General features: G+C 36.5%; 2 protein-coding genes across 3 annotated transcripts; one reads left to right on the forward strand and one right to left on the reverse strand.

Moving 5' to 3' along the window:
• Positions 1-750: 750 nt before the first annotated feature.
• Positions 751-7,673, reverse strand: hhla2b.1 (HERV-H LTR-associating 2b, tandem duplicate 1). Its single transcript, XM_059524797.1, has 8 exons — positions 7,616-7,673; positions 6,880-6,977; positions 5,982-6,290; positions 4,862-5,140; positions 4,258-4,653; positions 1,413-1,520; positions 1,256-1,315; positions 751-1,180 (listed from the first exon to the last, which is right to left on the reverse strand). The coding sequence occupies exons 2-8, from the start codon at positions 6,950-6,952 to the stop codon at positions 1,107-1,109; spliced, it is 1,299 nt and encodes a 432-aa protein (XP_059380780.1). The 5' UTR covers positions 6,953-6,977; positions 7,616-7,673; the 3' UTR covers positions 751-1,106.
• LOC132116161 (gamma-aminobutyric acid receptor subunit rho-3-like) lies at positions 1,448-19,258 on the forward strand. 2 transcript variants are annotated; one of them, XM_059524796.1, is made up of 9 exons: positions 1,448-1,545; positions 12,306-12,418; positions 14,986-15,053; positions 15,416-15,639; positions 15,717-15,799; positions 16,843-16,980; positions 17,063-17,215; positions 18,047-18,240; positions 18,680-19,258. In XM_059524796.1, the coding sequence occupies exons 2-9, from the start codon at positions 12,400-12,402 to the stop codon at positions 18,977-18,979; spliced, it is 1,179 nt and encodes a 392-aa protein (XP_059380779.1). In that variant the 5' UTR covers positions 1,448-1,545; positions 12,306-12,399; the 3' UTR covers positions 18,980-19,258. The 2 variants fall into 2 exon arrangements, with proteins under 2 accessions (XP_059380779.1, XP_059380778.1); XM_059524795.1 differs by lacking the exon at positions 1,448-1,545 and adding an exon at positions 9,830-10,304.
• The last annotated feature ends 33 nt before the right edge of the window (positions 19,259-19,291 follow it).

A 19,291-nucleotide genomic window follows, 5' to 3' on the forward strand; every position in this document is an offset into this window, starting at 1 on the left:
TGAGTTGAGGCACATACCAGGCATATATTTTAGATATATAGGTATTTTGATTTCTTACCTCCTGAAGTTGTAGGCAGAAACCACAGCAAGAAAAACAGCTTCATGTTCCCTTAGTTTAAAATGATTTGAATGTAATATGTAGTCTGTCGATCAGCTACTTCCCAAATACTGCTATTCTCTTTCTCCGCATTGCAATACACACTCTGTGGAGTTTAAAAGGCTGCACACATAGAACCCTCCTTCTGTGTTCACGAACCTAAATACCATGAATATCAGTGTGTAAACTATGCATGATGTAGTTTAAAAATGGCAGTGAATCACAGAAACAAACAGATGGAAATACAGATTCTTTTGAACATAAAGCACATATATCATAATCATGATTATAAATAATTCTAATATAATAAAAAAATATTGTTAATAATTTTAACTGGTTAACAGGAGTTATATGCAACTATTTTAGTTGTACAGTTGTACAGAACCGTTATTTACATTTACTCGAAAATAAAGCAACTAGGATTTCATCATAAAAAGAAACTATTTACCTGTAGATAATTTCAAATAAAATATTAAGACAGAGCTGGGAGGTTGTATAATAATGACAGATATAGCATTTCACACAAATTGTTATAGTTAAGTAAAATTGTTTAAATGTACAAAAGTTGAAATGTAATAATTCATGTATTTAATAGAAATGACATTTACATTTAAGACATTTAGTAGATGTTCTCATATACATAGACATTTAAAATCATTTAGTTTTAATGCGTGAGCTCAACAGATAATATGCATAGAATTCAAAACATTATTTGAGCGAATATAACTTTAAAAAAAATTCACACATAATATATAAAATAAATGTTAGTAGAAATTTATAGAAATTCAACACTTGATTGATTTTTATAACATGATTACTGTAAGTACTGACACACATTTCCTATATGAATAATAATAATAATAATAATTAATAAATACTTCTTGTCTCTCCTTTGGTCTTGGCAGTAAATCAATCACTTTTCAGGATTTGAAAGAAGGCTTGAAAGGTGATATGTAGCAACTCGAGCTCCATATATGCTGTTTTAAACAAACTTTACCCCCATCTATTCTCATGTTGGTCTGTTGGCGATCTCTTCTGTTAAGCAAGCGTCCTCAGATGCAGCTCTGCTGTTTGCAGCAGTCACTGTAAAGGATAGAGATCTGTGAATATGATGCAGTGAGATGAGGAGTATTTATGTAACTGTAACCACACACATACCTCTGATTGGTTGCATCTCTGTAGCCTCTGCATGGGTATTACTTGATTTTGTACAGCCAGCTGGTTAAAAGAAGATACAATTGTTGAACATATATGTAAAGTATATATTCCAAATATCTGTATGTACCGGTATGCATGCAATTGTGGTAATCCATACCTTTACATTTTATAATTCCTAGGATTGCTGCGACTGCAGTGACTGCAATGCCTGTGATCACAGCAGCAGTAATCCACCACTGGGGGGAGCTCTCGGACTGTTGTTTTTCTGCGCGTCAGACACAATTCGTGTGGTCAATGAAATGCGAAGAAAACTAGTTTGTTAGTTGAGAAATAGTCTTCAAGAGAACTGAATGAAATTTCAGCATCTCACTTTGCTATTTAGTTAACTGACTCAATCGTCCAACAAATTTCCAGAGATTACTGAAATTTGCAGAGATTACTGACTTTACTAAACGTTCATGTTTCAAATTTAACCGGTTTCAGGGCTCTCAAGTTTTGAATTGAGTTCAGAGTGAGATTTTGGCGGCGGTCGCAATGGCGGCAGGGGTTTGATGGGGATGGGTGTCTGATCTCATAACTGACACATATTCTTACAAATAAAATAATATTTAATTCAGCATTTATTTGTGTGTGTGTGTGTGTGTGTGTGTGCGTGTGTGTGAGAGTGAGTGAGTGAGTGAGTGAGCGAGAAAATGGTCAGTGTTGTTTATTGTTTTTTTGTATTATAGCACTGTGGTTCCAGGACAGCCATTTTTACTGCCATGACAGGGTTCCAAGTGCTAAGCTGTTCCTGGTTTTGGTCTTGTTTAATCCCACCATGGAGAAAACCCTCTCATTATAGGCATTTGAATGCGGGAGCACTAACACCAATGCAGCTATTTTAGAAAGCCTCCCTGCTTATGTCCCTCACACCTTGATGGACACAGGAGTTCTCATCTGCAGACTAAGCACCAGTAAAAAGAGCTGGTGGTTCCCATTGTGATGAATGGCCATAGGGTTGACCACTCCTTCTTAAAGGAAGACCTATAGGTGGCTGCTCTACTTAACCCTCTCTTTTTCCCTGTTTCCAGTGGGTTCTCCACTGTTTCCTCTATGGTGTCCTCCACCATCTGTTCCATGGACCCATCCTCTACTGGCACCCTCATTGCCTCCTCCACTGTCTCCTCCTCTGACCTAGCCACCTTTTTAGGGAGCAGATCTTTTAGAGCAAAGCATGAAAGAAAGCTCCTTTGCCTCTTCCCCTGACATCTTTGAAATAGACGAATGCAATAATCAATATTATACATTGGATAAAATATAATGAAATAGCCTAGGCAAAAAGTTTTCAAAATGGGGGCCAGGATGTTGTGCAGTAAAAATAAAAGGAAAGAAAAAACTACAAATAATTCAAACTATTATGGGTACTGCCAACAAGTATTATGGATAGGCCTATTATATTAGTCTCTTATATAAAACTGTCAAGTAGCCCCGCATCCTCTTCAACGTGTAACGTTAGCTATAAAAAAAAATAATAGTGGGCCAATAATAGGCGCAAAAGCTACAGCCGACCACGTACGATGGCCAAAATTGCGTGTGTCGGTGTCATAATAACCATCAGACCAAAATATATCTTTTTTTTTTAAATTGAAAATTCATATATTGATAAAAAAAAATCATATAACGTTAGTGAAAATAGGGGTCATTGTCTTGGCAAGTCAATGGAGTTGGACAAAAACTGGCGGTGGGGGGCACATATATTCCCCAGCAATGGTGCGATGACTTACTGTACTCATAGGATGTTCTTCTCTCACGTTGATCAGTCTGTAGAAATTAGTTCGGCGAGATGTAAATCATTTAAAATGTGACAGCCACTGTCCTCTTCTGTAACCGTTATGTTACCTACTTCAGCGAGAGTCTGAATCTGTGTTGCGCACGAGCCTGTGGAAATCTTACCCAGATACAGCAATGCTATTTTCTGATTGGCTGATCGGTAGCTATATATATTTTTTTATTCGATTAGCTGGTGCGTGTCAGGGCCGTCGGGGAACTCACTTGATTCCTGTTTCACGGTTTAAAAAATAGCGCTGCAACTTGGTGGGCGTTTTCCTCGTAATGTCTCTGCGTGAGAAATACAAGGTGTGGCGTGTGAGCGTGTGAGCGTGTTGAAATGCGTGGGTCTCACGCCCAATGCGTGAGACTTGAGAGCCCTGCGGTTTTTATTTCTATTATAATTATATCAACTATTTCACAGGGTTTTCCTGTGTCTTCAACATCACCAGAGTACCTTGATATCACCTTCCATTTAATTTTTAGCATAACCTTTAACAAATACAACCACTTCCTAAATGACATCATTATACAGGAAGTAACATTATTTTGGAGGCAAAACAATAGCACAAACATTAGTAAGTAATTTTTTTTACTCATTCTGTGATATCTGGTTAAAAAAATAATGTTTGATAAAATAACAGAGCCCTCAATGAGAAACCCTAAAATAGCATTACTCTAAATCACTGAGCAATGGCATTTCAACTTTTTATTGCCTTCTTGTTGAGTTCATCTTGTTAATTTTATTTGTTATTGTGAAAATAATCAATTTATATTTAATATAGGTCCTACTGCTTAACCATAATTATGAAAGTCTGATATACTCCGATAAAATATGACATATTTTATGTTAAAGATCTTAAAAGGTGCAGCGGAACAGAAAAGGTGGAACAGAAATGTCCCTATTATAAAACAGCAAAAATGACATTCTAGTCTTCATAAAAAATAATAATAATTTTCTCATTAAATAATCATTTGCCAAATATTATGGTTCTTCATTAGTTAATTCACAGTTGCTATTTACTGGTTCAAATTAGCCATCAGTTTGCCAAAAACGTAAGAAATGCAAAACGGGCATTTCAGAGTCAGACCTATAGTATATGCTTCTTAAAAATAAAAAAAACTGTTGTTTGTAATTTTAACTTCATTTTTTTAAGTTATAATGTTGATGGTTTACAGGTATAACATGCTCTCACCAGGCTTTAGTGTGATGTTGACTCTTGTATGGTCTTGACGTTGGGCCTCTGTGATGCTGACTCTTGAATGGACCTCATATTTGGTCTGTCTGATGTTGACTCTTGTGTGGACCTCATGTTTGGTCTGGTGAGCAGCGAGGATGCAGGTGTAGGTTCCAGTGTGTTTTAGACTCAGCGGGTTGTGTAGCTGTAGTGAGCCGTCTCCGCCTCGACCCCTGGGGGTCACCAGTCGCACCTTCTTCCAAACGCTGGAGCTCTGCTGTGTTAGGCTGTCATACGTGTAGATAGTTGTTGACTTGTGTTCTTTGGTGAAGGACCATGTCAGTGTGAAGTTCTGCAGGTTCCATGGGGCCACACAAGGGATGATGAAGTCCTGACCTTCCACGCTGAATATTTCTGTTTATTTGAAAATTGGTTAAAACAGTATCTAGGTGCCATTTAAAAAGTTCAGAGACTTTGTGATACATGATATTCTCTCATTTGCATGTAATTGTTTGGTCGGTCACGGAAATATTTGGTGATGCAATGTCATGTAATAATAACGATGATGAAATGCAATGTATTCTAATGCGACCAGACATGAGTTGGCTCGATGAGATCAAACCTTTCTCCTGCAGTGATGCTCTCCATGTCTGAGACCTGTAGAATGATTGGACAAGGCAGATGTAGGTCAGATCTTTCAGCTTCTTGAGCTTGCTCTCCACCGAGTACAGGCCTTGTTTATCAGCCGTTTTGCGTGTGAAGGGTTGGAGGGAATCAGGAAGACTGGCTGGCTCTGTGAACAGGTTTACACGGGGAGCAGGATAGACGTCTCGACTGGAGCATATGACTTCCTCAAAACCACTGAGACGTGTTGTCTCCAAGCTCACTGACTGGATAGGGGCTGGAATGACAGAGTTATTTGTTGTTTGTGGTGTCGTTATCATTTTCAAGTCATTTTTTTTACTTTTTAAAGCTTTAGAAGCACAAACCCCTATGCTTTGTCTTTTTGGGGATGTAAAATATATAAAATATTCATGCATTTATTCATTTCCTGGCCAGGTGTCTATGGTGGTTTGTAGGACTTTTCATTTCCTAAAACTTTTGTCCCACATTTGGCACAATAATAATGATAATAATAATAGTACAATTGTAATAATAATAATAATAATAATAATTTATTAATTCATTTTGTTTGTTGTATTTTTTTCAGACAGGGATCCTGTAGCAGATTATAAGCAATTGTACTATGTGATAAATAATTCTACATATAGATGTTAGATGTTTTTCTGAAACAGTCACCCAGGATGTAATGCATGATTACATTTATTTCATTTATCTGCAGCTGCCGTGGTAATTGCTGCTTAAAAGTAATTTATTATTATTAGAACAAAACTTAATGACTTTTTTTATATATATAATTTTATTATTATTGTTAGAATGCCAAAAAAAAAAAATATATATATATATATATATAGCCTATATATATATATTTTTTTTTTTTTCAAGCCTCTCATAGCCTATTTATTTTGAGATCTTGGTTCACAGTCCATTTGTGTTGGTTAAAGTAAAAAAAAAAAATCATAATTTTTCAATAGTTTCAGGCCCTGTTTTGTCATCTGTCAATGGAAATGGCCTTAGTTACAGTTATATTACATATGTCACATGGTCACTACTGACCCTATATGAAGCATAATCATTTCATTTATGATTCCTAAACTTGAATATAAACTGTGACATCCCACCTTCCACCTTGACTATGATGAAGTGCTCAGTAGTTTCTCGACTGCTGGTGACAAGGCACCTGTACTTTCCCCTGTCCTGTGGGCCGCACTTCTGGATATGAAGAGATGCATTGCCAGAGGGAATCAGTTCGGTGAACAATGATGTCCTGCTGTTGTAGTGCTGATCCGCCTGATCTAACCGGCCACTCCCCTGTATATAACTCTGGATCGGGACATTTTGTCTGAACCAGTATATGATCTCATCTCCAGCTGCTTCAAAGACACAGGGTAGGACACAGTCTTCTGAGAACGTGCAGGTTAACTGAACATCTAGAGGTGTGGTAGAGAGAAAAACGTGAGCTTTTAAACACTAAGCAGTGTAAAAGAAAGGGATTTCTCTCCACTTTGTCTAATCTTCAATCACTTTGAAGGGCTCATTTGTATCTAAAACTGTTTAAATGGATCAAATAGACAAGTAGCATTCATGGGAGGGCACGATTTGTTCTTGTTTTTGGAGTCCAGCTTGAGATCTCCAATTTGATCTGAAACTATTTAGGTCATAAGTCAAAAACAGAGCTGAAATGCTGGTTTCCCTGGTGACGATAAACATCAGGCAATTAATCAGACCAGTGTTTTGTCTGTCAGACACTTTTCTTTTGAATCCTTGGTCTGATTTGACTAAAAATGTGTGCGAGAATTTCTGCACTTACACTTTTCTTAAGAACAACTTATGATTCCCTGGATTAAACTGAACAATTCATTGTCTCAGATACACCATGAGGTCATTACATGGTTTAAACTTGTGAAACATTGCTGAGACCAATAGCATAGTTTTTCCATCTGTGTGACTTATATTAGTACTTATTTTGAACTACACTGTTGGTCTACAGAAGTGAAGGTTTTAAGTGATGGTTACAACCTGGAGTTTTCCCATTTGTATCAGCAGCAATCCACAATAATATTAGACAAATCCAAGAATGCACAGTCGTCATCGCTCTCTTTTCTTGAAGGCTTGAACTAGAGTGGAAAAAAACAATGTTTTTTTTACTGTATTTACTGTATTTATTAACATCAGTCATTTTTAAATAGATAAATGCTGCTTTCAGCTGGAATATCAGATTGATCCTAATCGATACTTGACCAATACATTTAGTTTGGGTGAGCAAGTGAATCAAGAGAGACATATTATATTCGATTGGATATTGGAAGTGCGTATATAAAGATTTTGACATTAACCTTTAGTTTTATGATCTTAACATTTTACATTCAGCTTGAGCATAGTCTTGTTTTTGTTTTGTGTGAAGTCTGTTGATCACGTTCTCTCTTTGTAAGTGGAATCTTCCGGATCAAGATCACTCTTGATAACAGAACATATGCACAAATCTCCTACCAAAATTAAATTTAACAAAACAACTCACACACCCTTTTATAAGAGCAGAAGAAGCGATTAAATTGAAATAGCTAATTTGACAAAACTTTAGAATAAAACAAATCTCAAAAGCATATAGTAGATGATAATAAAATGTCTCTCTGGTTTCTTTGTTGTTAGTAGTTAAGTAGAAAAGTAATGTCAAACTGTCTCTGGCTCTCCTTTAGGCTTCAACTGTTTATTATTTGTTGTGTTGTGGTTGATATGATTTAAAAGGCAGACTCACGTGCATGTGTTTTGATTGTGGAGGGAAGTCTCGTCTCTGGCAGAGAACTAGACTAGGACTAGACTGACTAGGTTATTTTAGAATACACACTCCCATAGTATCAGCATAGCCCTGCCACTTTGTGCTGATACATGAATGGGTGGAGTTTCTGAGCACGAAAAAAAAAAATATTTCAAATACAGTAGTCATTCTATGACTATTATATTTTCAGACATCGCTCCAGTCTTCAGTGTCACATGATCCTTCTGAAATCATTCTAATTTGCTAATTTGGTGACATTTCTTTTCATAATCAGTGTTGAGAACCATTATGCTGCTTTATATTTTTGTGGAAACAGTGATGCATGCCTGATGGTTTCATTGATGAATAGAAAGTTCAAAAGAACAGCACTGTAATATCGATGGTTGTACGTACTGTATTGATGTCTTTCAAGAAAAAGAAAAACATTTAAACTGTAATATACATTAAGTAAATGTTATCGAATTGAATGAATGGATTGATGATTTAATGATTTGTTTTCACTTGTTGGGAATGGCACTAAGATAAAAAAAAAAAACTCATTATTCCTATGAAATGTTCCCATAAATGTCTGTTAAATAATTAATAAATTAATGAATAAACTCCTATTATTGCTATGCTTGATGTTTTACAAAAAACAGGTATATATATATACAGACAGTACAGACCAAAAGTTTGGACACACCTTCTCATTCAAAGAGTTTTCTTTATTTTCATGACTATGAAAATTGTAGAGTCACACTGAAGGCATCAAGGGCTATTTGACCAAGAAGGAGAGTGATGGGGTGCTGCGCCAGATGACCTGGCCTCCACAGTCACCGGACCTGAACCCAATCGAGATGGTTTAGGGGTGAGCTGGACCGCAGACAGAAGGCAAAAGGGCCAACAATTGCTAAGCATCTCTCGGGGAACTCCTTCAAGACTGTTGGAAGACCATTTCAGGTGACTACCTCTTGAAGCTCATCAAGAGAATGCCAAGAGTGTGCAAAGCAGTAATCAAAGCAAAAGGTGGCTACTTTGAAGAACCTAGAATATGACATATTTTCAGTTGCTTCACACTTTTTTGTTATGTATATAATTCCATATATAATTCCACATGTGTTAATTCATAGTTTTGATTCCTTCAGTGTGACTCTACAATTTTCATAGTCATGAAAATAAAGAAAACTCTTTGAATAAGAAGGTGTGTCCAAACTTTTGGTCTGTACTGTATATATATATATATATATATATATATATATATATATATATATGTATGTATGTATGTATGGTTGGAATTTTCCCCATATTTGCACAAAATAAAATAAAATAAAAACACCCTGACTTGCTTATTTTTATTATATTTTATTTTGCTGGGAGCCATGAGGCAAAAGTTAATCATCTCTTTTGATCTCTCTTTTTTTTTTTTTGATACATTGCCAAGTTCCTCTTGTGATAAGGTTAGCAAACCAGTCAAACTCAATGCAGTTACACTATCTGTGATGATGTAGCTTGTCTCTGCCGCTGATCAGGCCTTAATCCACCAGATTAGGCAATGCACTGGGATTACTGGACACAGGGAGTCCGCGATTGGTTTATGATTTTTTTTCCTCTTTGTATCCTTCCATCCTATGATCCTGCTCTCTCTCCCCTCCCCCCTCTCTCTACGCTTCTGTAATGTAATTGATTGCATTAATGTGATTTGATTGGTTAGTCCATGAGCTTTTTATAATAATAACTAATGATGGAATCTGCTTGAAACTGGAGCAGATCATCAGGTGATGCCAGAGTGGCATTCTGCAAAACACAGATGCAATGGTTTTATCCAGCACTACTACCTTCAAACGTTCATTTGCTGTAATATTTACTCTCAGATGCCTAAATCTGATGATCTATCTCGTCTACATCTGTGATACCAATAATATTTTCTTGAAAGAAGGTGAACAAGAGGACAAGGACAGGATTACATCTCCATCAATGCAACATTTCACTCATGTTTGAAGGTTTTCACCTCAGCATCAGCGAATGAAGTGTATGAACATGAGTGGACTGAGGTATGACAAGTTTATCTTCAACAGTAATGGCATAAAGCTATAACTCCTGGCATGTGGAAATCCCGATTAGAGATGGTCCCATCCCACTGTGTAGGTTAAGGGAAGATCCACCAGCTACAGATAAGAGGATTTGAGAGGAATTAATGTCATTCTTTTATTACTGTAAGAATAAATTCATAGTGATTTATGTTTGGGTGACAAAGCGCCACCGACAACAGAGACCAGACCCACACTGACACACACAACCAGCTGAAGTATGCGGTGATGGACGCTGAATGTATGCTGTAATACGATCAAACAAACTACATTTCAGATTTACAGTTGTACTGGGAGTCGTGCGAACATCAGAAAATGCCGTAACGTTTCCCAGCGCCCTCTCAGCTGAAGTTTGCTTGGGATGGCCAGGACCCAGGAACCATACCGTCTTGGCTCTGTGGAAGAATTCTGGACTCCAGCTACGGATGAAGAGATACAGGTCTTCCGTCATCATATCTGGTCATGAAGCTGGTCCTACTGACTGTCAGGCTGCTGTGCCTTGCTTGTCTCTGGCCCGTCACCTTGCTCAACAAGCCCTATCCTAACCGGAAGAAAAACAAGGATGTTTACTTGGCTGAGCATGGCAAAAACAGATTCAGAGGGTGAGTAATGAATTACTTTTGAAATATTGTTCAAAACTTTGGGGTCATACGATTTTTTATTTACATTTTTAAAGTAATTAATAAAGTGATTGGGGAAAAGTGACAGCAAAAGCATTTATGATGTTACGAATAGATTTCTATTTCTAATAAATGTTATCCTTATGAACTTTCCAGTCATCAAAGACCTCTGACAAAAATGTTTCATGGTTTCCACAAAAAATATTAGGCAGCACAACTGATTTCAACATTGATAATAATAAGAAATGTTTATTGAGCAACAATGTAACGACTGCTGTAAATTCATCTTTGCCATTATTGAAATAAATGGCATTTTTAATTATATATTCTTATTCTTCTAATTCTTTCACAATATTACTGAATTTTTTATTAAATAAATGCAGTCTTTATGGTGAGCATAAGAGAGGCATATAATAGGGTTTAAATATTTGATCAGTTTTGCATAAAGATGTTGCTAGTCTGTCGTTTGCCAGCATGGTTCAGTGTGTGAACAGATGGGCAGTAATTAGGAAAGAGTAAACAGGGGGTTTAATTAGACTGGAGGACACCAGAACCAGTTCTGAAGGGTTTCTGTGTTGCTTAGCATGAGGCTTGACTGAAAATAAGTGTTTCATTCTGACATGCTATTGGATATTACAAGGTTTTATCTTCTTCCTTTTTTTATGTCTGTAGTTTTACTTACCGGTAATTTTTATTGATTAATTTTATAGTTCATTTAGGTTTAGTTATTTTAGTAGTAATTAATCTAAATGATTCTGAGAAATATTGCATTGGCATCGATAGCTGGAATAAAATAAGCTTTCATTTTTATTTTTATATTATTTAGTGTATTACACTTCATATGGTATTATAGTTTATTTAGTTTCAATGTAATGCAAATGTGAATTATTGAATTATGTTTGTAATATCTGTCTACACGAGGAATCAAATGTGGCTAAAAGCCATTGCTGGTGGTTGTATACCACAGAGTAATGAGTTACACACAAGTGAGAATATTCTTTCATTCTGTAATTAAAACCATCCTGGTGCCATCATCTAATTTTTGCTTTCAAAGTGGAGGATGGAGAGCAGTTAAACTGCTGTTTGGCATTAAAGTCACGCCTGCAGTTTCCTAAAAAGCCTTTTTACAGTGACAGCCAGGTTTTCCAGGTAATTTTTGTTAATGCATAATGTGTCCCTGCATTGAATATTTATTAAGCTTTATCATGGTGAACTTGGTTTTTTAGAAAGAAATTAATAAGGTAAAACACATCTGTTTAACTAAATTAATATGTATTTAATTTTTAAATGTAATTTAGTCATTTTTACTTAAATTTTTCAGATAATCACAGCAATGTACAGCAGCGTGCATTGTCATTAGTTCTCTGTTGTGTTTTTGTTAGAATGATTGCGTAATGAGTTCATCACACAATCATAAGTGGTTGTGTGGTTCTGTATTCAGTTTGAGTTTAATTTTGTAATTTCACTTCAGTGTGCAATTAACTTTGCCGTGTAATGAGCACAGCATGATTGACAGTATATTTGTGGTTTCAATTAAAGCATGCAGATGGAAAAGCTTTGTTAGGTGAAACATTGTATGTGGCTGACCTTCACTGCCGTGTTTTTGGCATATTTCATGTCTTATTTCTCAGGACTCAGGGAATGACTTGCTCAGGAGGCTTCTGGAACCGCTCCAAACCATAGCTCGTTTTCACAATCTGGGACACATAACTACTGTTGTACGACAAGCTGTTTTTATAAATCATTCCTCTAATGGCTGAGTAATTTCATATTACAGATGCTGGAGCACAGAGGCAGATGTTTAGGGTAACATTCTGACATGAAAACAGGTCGGGTAATGATTAAAACACGTTTTAGTTCTCTGTAATGCAAGGGTCCAACCCCCGGACAACATTCCCGCTATGTGGGCATTGATGCACAGATGGAGAGTGCAGTAATGGCCTGTGTGTGTTTTTCTCCTGACCCTTTTTTTTTATTTTTCAGACGGATTGACTACAAATTAAAGAGAAAGGACAGCACTAAGTCCCTCCTGATCAAAACTGAAAAGCTACTAAGAATCGAAGACCACGACTTTGCCATGAGGCCTGGATTCGGAGGTCATGACTCTCTGTTTATTTGCTCCAATTATTAATTTTCATCTGGATCCTGAAAAACACATTTTGAGTGTTCTTTTTAATAAACCATTTCACTGTGTCAGAGGGCAGAGCGAGGTGGATGTTGCCATCTCTCTGCTCAGGAGAAAGGCAGCCAGAGATGACTTTGATGGTCCTAAATTCAAAAGTGACCCAGATTGTGCCAAACACAAATTAGACAATGGGTGTTGAGGACACAGATGTACTTTGGTGGACAATAATCTGTATTACATCCCAGACTTGGTAAAACAGATGGAAACCTGCAAGATCCCACTCATAAATAATTTTCACACATATTTGAATACTTAAAGGGATAGTTAAACCAAAAATGAAAATTACTCCATGATACTAATCCTCAAGCCATCCTAGGTGTATATGACATTCTTCTTTTAGATAAATACAATCAGAGTTCCAAACCTTCCAAACTTTATAATGGCAGTGAAAGGGGGTCGAGATTTTTTTGAAGCCCAAAAAATGCATCCATCCATCATAAAAAGTGCTCCACACAGCTCCGGTGGGTTAATAAAATCCTTCTGAAGTGAAGCAATTCATTTGCTTGAGAAAAATATCCATATTGAAAACTTTAAAGACTGTAATCTCTAACTTCCGCTTACTGTTGTATGCGCACTGATGAGAGAGTTATATTCTGGGAAAAGGACGTAGATGTATAAGCACGAGTGAGAATTGATGAATGTGGAAGCACAGAGGAGAGAGCAAAACACCGGTCATGAATTAGAAGTACAAAATTAAGATTTATATAAAAAAAAAAATTCGGAGGACCTTGATATAAGCCAAGAGGAGACTGGTTTTCCTTTGCTGTAAACAAAACTAGGTTCTCACGAGACTAGCATATTCACACCATAGCTTATGCTATGCCTACGCCATGCGCTGGAATGCCACTCTCTTGTGAGTGTAAGTTAAGTTAATGAGCAGTGGAAGTTAGTGGAAGTGTCACAGTGTCTTGGTTGTGTTCCCTGGGTTTCCACTAGGTGTCCTCCTTTCCCAAGGTGTCTGTCACCTTATCACTTCCTGTTCCCTTATTTGGTCACCTTCCTCCTTGTTGAGTAATTGATTGTTCCCCACCTGTCTCCTGTTCCCTCATTATCCTTCTGTGTATTTATACCCGGTCTGTCTGAGTCTGTGTTACGGAGTCCTTGTTTAATGTCTTATGATTATTCATGTCCGTCAAATCAGTCTCGCCCTTGCCTTGTCTTCTTGTCTTGTTTTCATGTTTGGATTATGTTTGGTTTTGACCCTGCCTGGACTGTTTACCCCGTTGGATTACCCCTTAATAAATGACTTACCTGCAATTGGTTCCCTCTCCGTGTTTCCTTGTAACACCGATCGTGACAGGAAGTTAGAGATCACAGTTAATAAAGTTTTAAAAACTTACATTTTTCTTGCACAAACGCATCGCTTCGCTTCAAAAGGCCTTTATTTACCCCTGGAGTTGTGTGGAGTACTTTTTATGATGGATGGATGCACTTTATTTTGCTTAAAAATCTGCCTTTTTTGCACCCCCCAAAAAAGAGCCAGGACATTTTTTAATGCAACTCTGATTGTATTTGTCTGAAAGAGAAAAAAAACTCATATACACCTACAGTAGGATGGCTTGAGCCTATTTCATTTTTGGTTGAACTAGACACACTTACAATATGTAAATGCCATTGTAGTATTAGTACAGTATATTAAGTATCATAGCAAGTCCTTTTTTAAAACCAAGGTATTATAAACAGACTTTTTAAACAAAATATTTAAAAGTATATTGTATCAAACGTAGTTTATTCAGTTGACTGAAGTTTATTTATAAAACAGTAGATATACTGGGAAAGTATAAAAACAATCCCCTTGGTTTGGCTATTGTGAAGTTATTGTTTGAGGTTTCAAATAAATACTGATATGGGAATTCTAAATATTTTTCTTTGTGTGTTTGTGTTTTGAGAAAATTGAGTCGCTCTCTTTAAGTAAACTTGAGTGGCCTTTCATATTATGTGCAATAACAATATTCAAATTTTTTTTTAATATACAGTTAAATCCTCAGTCAGGTCTCAGCCAACCCCTAAATAGTATTAAACAACATATTGAACTTTAAACATTTATGAATGCATGCAAGCACATAAATGGCAAATTGGCAGAAAAATGGCAAATTGCACCATACATGGATAACTGGTGCATACCTGTATGTAAGCATAATTCACTGTGTGAATATATATATACATAATTCATCTGCCAGTGCTGTTAAAGAAGTAGGAGGACGAAGGAATAGACAAGATTTAGATACGGCAGTAGTTTGTTGGTGATTAGGCTTTCTTTTACATGATTGAAGAAGATTGAGAAGTGGAACCAGGCTTTGAATGCTGTCCATTCAGTGAACCGCTGTTAATTAATGATGGGACAAATAGGATTAGAGTAACATTTTGAGCTCCATATGCTCTCTCTGTAGGAGCAGCGGAGACAGTTTCTCTCTAAATTGATTTCAAAGGCATTGCTGTTGTCCTGCATTCATATGTAGTGTGTCTTCCGTTCTGTAGGATCTGCCATCCCTGTGGGCATTGATGTGCAGGTGGAGAGTATAGACAGCATCTCTGAAGTAAACATGGTAAATATCCACATTCTCTTTTCATATAAATAGCCTCTGAAATAGCATGATGCTTCTGGTTCTTTAAAAGTTCCATTAATAATTCTTAGTATATATTGAATAAATACTTGGAATTAAGATATTATGAGATTATTTCAATAATCTGAATACAAACCAGTTCTCAGCACAAAATTCTAAAAATGTTGGTCTTTTAAAAGCAGGCTTCCTACAAAGTAAATCTCAGCAATGTAAAAGGTCTTCCATATGTCAAAAACATCTATTTATTTATTGCACAAAAATGCCAGTAGCTGCTCTTCACTGTTGCCCTTAATAAGTAGTCATGTTTACCTATAAAGTCAGTAAAATCTACAGGTCTCTTGCAGGACTTCACAATGACTCTGTACCTGAGGCATTATTGGAAGGATGAGCGGTTGGCTTTTCCCTCCAGTAACAATTTGAGCCGCACATTTGATGGCCGGCTGGTAAAGAAGATCTGGAAGCCTGATGTCTTTTTCGTCCATTCCAAGCGCTCCTTCATCCATGATACCACCATGGAGAACATAATGCTGAGGGTTTACCCAGACGGCAACATCCTTTACAGCGTCAGGTAGATGCCTGCAACTACTGATGATACATTTCCTTCATATGTAATGTTTTAATAATGGAATATTCTCTTTATTGCAGGATTACAGTTACTTCTCTATGCTCAATGGACTTCAGCAGATTCCCATTGGACTCTCAAAACTGTTCCCTGGAATTGGAGAGCTGTGCGTGTCCACCTAGAAACATCTTCAGTTCTAGTGTAATTTTTATCGAGTCCCACCTACATTGTTTCTTTTTTAGCAGAAATTTTACAGGTTGGGAAAAATGTGGCAATTGTGGATCATTTTATTAAAGGAACTTGCAGCTTTTGGACACCATTTAAACCTTAAAATAATGGTAATGGAAAGGTGCTTACAATGGAAGTATATAAAGAAATGAAATACAGTAAATGTTTGAATATGCACTGTTGCGAAAGTATAGCAGCAAGTTAAATACAGTATGTTTGCATCAGACAAGTGCTTCCTGACCTTTTCTGTGAAGTTTTTTTAAATTATGTCATGTGAAGCCTGTAAACCTAGCAACCTTTCACTTTTAATTATATTTTATCAAATAATTAGAGTAGTTCCACTACTTTATAACTTTTCAAATTTACAAGATGATACACATAATAGCAGTAAAGTCATTGTGAGTTGCTTTTTGCAACCAATTTCTTCACATAATGTGATATAAAACTGAGTGAAACAGGGTATTTATCCAGAAAAAATGCAAACTGGAAATCAATTAAATAATTAAAATTGAATGTTACTTAGTGTTATTTTTGTATTATTTATGTACTATTATTATATTCATATATATATATATATATGGAATTAGCTTTTATTTAATGTTTTTTTTTTAGTTTTAGTAATTTTATGTGCTTTTGCCATTATATTCACTAGTAATTCTAGTGTTTAAAAATGACATCTAAAAATAGCTATTTTTATCCAGGCTACTTTTAAACCCATGGTGTACATGGACCCATTTAATTTTATAGTATGTGCTTTGCTACAACTGCCAATTTTGAATTAGATGTGGTTTGATTTGAAATGATTTTCTTCAGGAACCAACATTATGCCACAAATGCTGTTTGAATCCAGAGCCATTTAATAAAATGGTGCCATAACAGCACACTTCAAGTTATCCATGAATATAAACATGACTTGAACAGGCACACTTTCTTTTGCCTGTTTTTTTTAATCTTTTGGCTTCTATCCTGTATTCCATTCAGATGCGTACGCTGAGAGCGACCTCATGTTGTACTGGAAAAATGGCAATGACTCTTTGAGGACAGATGAGATTGTTCTCTCTCAGTTCTTCATTGAAGAGTTTCACCCCTCACATGGTCTGGCGCTGTACAGCAGCACGGGTACGGCATGCTTTTCTCTCTCTTCTTCTGTGTATTCATGCTATGACAAATCTTATGTCTTGTCCTGTTTGGTTTCTGTCAGGCTGGTACAATAGGCTCTACATCAACTTCATCCTCAGAAGACACATATTCTTCTTTATGCTGCAAACATATTTTCCTACAATGCTGATGGTTGTGCTGTCCTGGGTGTCTTTTTGGATCGACAGGCGGGCAGTACCGGCCCGTGTCTCACTTGGTGCGTAACACCTATACACACACATGTAAGAAATGGTTCTTCTAGTGTATCTCTGTGAAACCCCCCTTTAGGAAGCTTTATTTAAATGTTGTTGGACTGCAGCCCTATGTGTTGTAGATTTAGGTTGCTTAGGTGTATTGCTGCTTAACAAAATCATAATGTTTTTCTGAAGACGATAATGTAGTCTTGGTCCTGGTTTAACATCAACACAAAATGCATTTGTCACTCTCATTTATAATCAAACTATGTTTGAGAGTGATCATATTTTTTGCACAAAAAAACAGTACTGATATGCATAATTTGCTGTAATGTGAACATAGCTTATTTATGTGGCTTCACACTGTAGCTTCACCCATTATGAAATCTCATTGATCCAAAATCCTGCAAAATGGGTTCTGATTAGCTGTGATTTTTAGTGATCGTGTCACAGAAGTTTCAATTTTTTTTTCTTTTATAACTCGTGGTAACCCTAGCCTAGTCCTGACATCTGATTGGTTTGTAAATCGGTCTAAAAGTGCAGTCACATTAGCAAAGTTTCTTGGGCTAAAAAATGTCTGTTGTCTAGTGCCAACTGTGTAATGATGTTTAAAAGCCTAGCTCTATCAGAAGTCACTTTCAAGCATCGTTCTGTTGGTCAACGTGACCAAAAGAACCTGTGGCGAAATCTGTGAGGAAATCTTTTTCCCTATCGAAAAAGTCCCAGTTTTGTGGATTTTTATTGAAATGACTAGAGTTCATCCTCCAAACTGTATTTCCGTTAGCTGATCAATGAGAAATGTGACTGCATCAGAGCATAGTCAGTGTGTCTCTCTGCATGTGTGTTCAATCCAGGCATCACTACGGTGTTGACTATGTCCACCATAATTACGGGAGTGTCAGCGTCCATGCCTCAGGTCTCATATGTGAAAGCGGTGGACATCTATTTGTGGACAAGCTTTCTGTTTGTATTTCTATCTGTCATCGAATATGCAGCTGTCAACTACTTCACTACCAAGGAGGAAATGAAGAAACTCGGGCAACTGAAGGTCAAAGCTCTCTTAAGCATCCTAAGATCCTTAATTCTTTCACTCTAAACTTGATACAAATTTTCAGTGTAATGATGCACTTTCTCTACATTCCAGGATTTTTATGGTATTTTTATATTTAAATGTCGCCCCCTGTTGATCAAATATATATGATAGTTGTCTGTAAATAGAACAAAATTACAGTGATTATTCATTACACTCATTACACTCATTACAGTGATTTAAATAATTAATATCTCTATTGTTGATCTCAAATCAGTGGACCTCAATTACATCAATGGACCTTGATCATCAAACTTCTGCCATAGGCATTTTTTAATTTAGAGCAATAGAATTTAACTTTTTTTGTGCATGGTTTCTTTAATCTCCAATATATTGTACTTTAAATAATCTTACCACATACATTCCAGAAAAAATTTAATGTTTTTGTCTCCTACAGCTCTCGGGATACGATGCATCTCAAGCCATGGCGTTCGATGGCTGTTTCCATGACCAGGACATAGAGCTTAGTACATTTCCTTTGTCTGACCAAAACACAGACCCATGCGTGTCCTCCAGGAACTCCACAACGCCCGACCTCCCTCCCGTCCTGGGCACGCGCCTTCGACGGCGGCGTTCTATTCGCCAAAGTGTCAATCATATCATGAGCAACAGTTACAAGATCGACTCCTTTTCCAAAATATTCTTTCCTTTGGCATACTTTCTCTTCAATATCATCTACTGGAGCATCTACTCCTAAGCGAGAGAGAATGTCATCCAGAAAACTGGCCTGCTCTGAGTTTATAAGACTCTCATAAACTTGATTGCTTGAATGTGATCACATGCCACAGTGATAGAATCCAAACTCTCACACACACAAAAATTGTATCACAGACAAAAGGAATAATAAATAATTTATTATGGTAGAATCTCAGATTCCCAACTCTGCCTAAAACGTACAAATGTGAAATTATCGTACATTTATAAAACTACATAATTGTTAAAAAATATACAAAAACATGGTAAATCATATTACTTTTTTTTTGGCAAAACAGAACCCTTTTGCTACTCA

The sequence above is a fragment of the Carassius carassius genome, chromosome 35 (assembly GCF_963082965.1).
Source record: "Carassius carassius chromosome 35, fCarCar2.1, whole genome shotgun sequence".
NCBI lineage: Eukaryota > Metazoa > Chordata > Actinopteri > Cypriniformes > Cyprinidae > Carassius > Carassius carassius.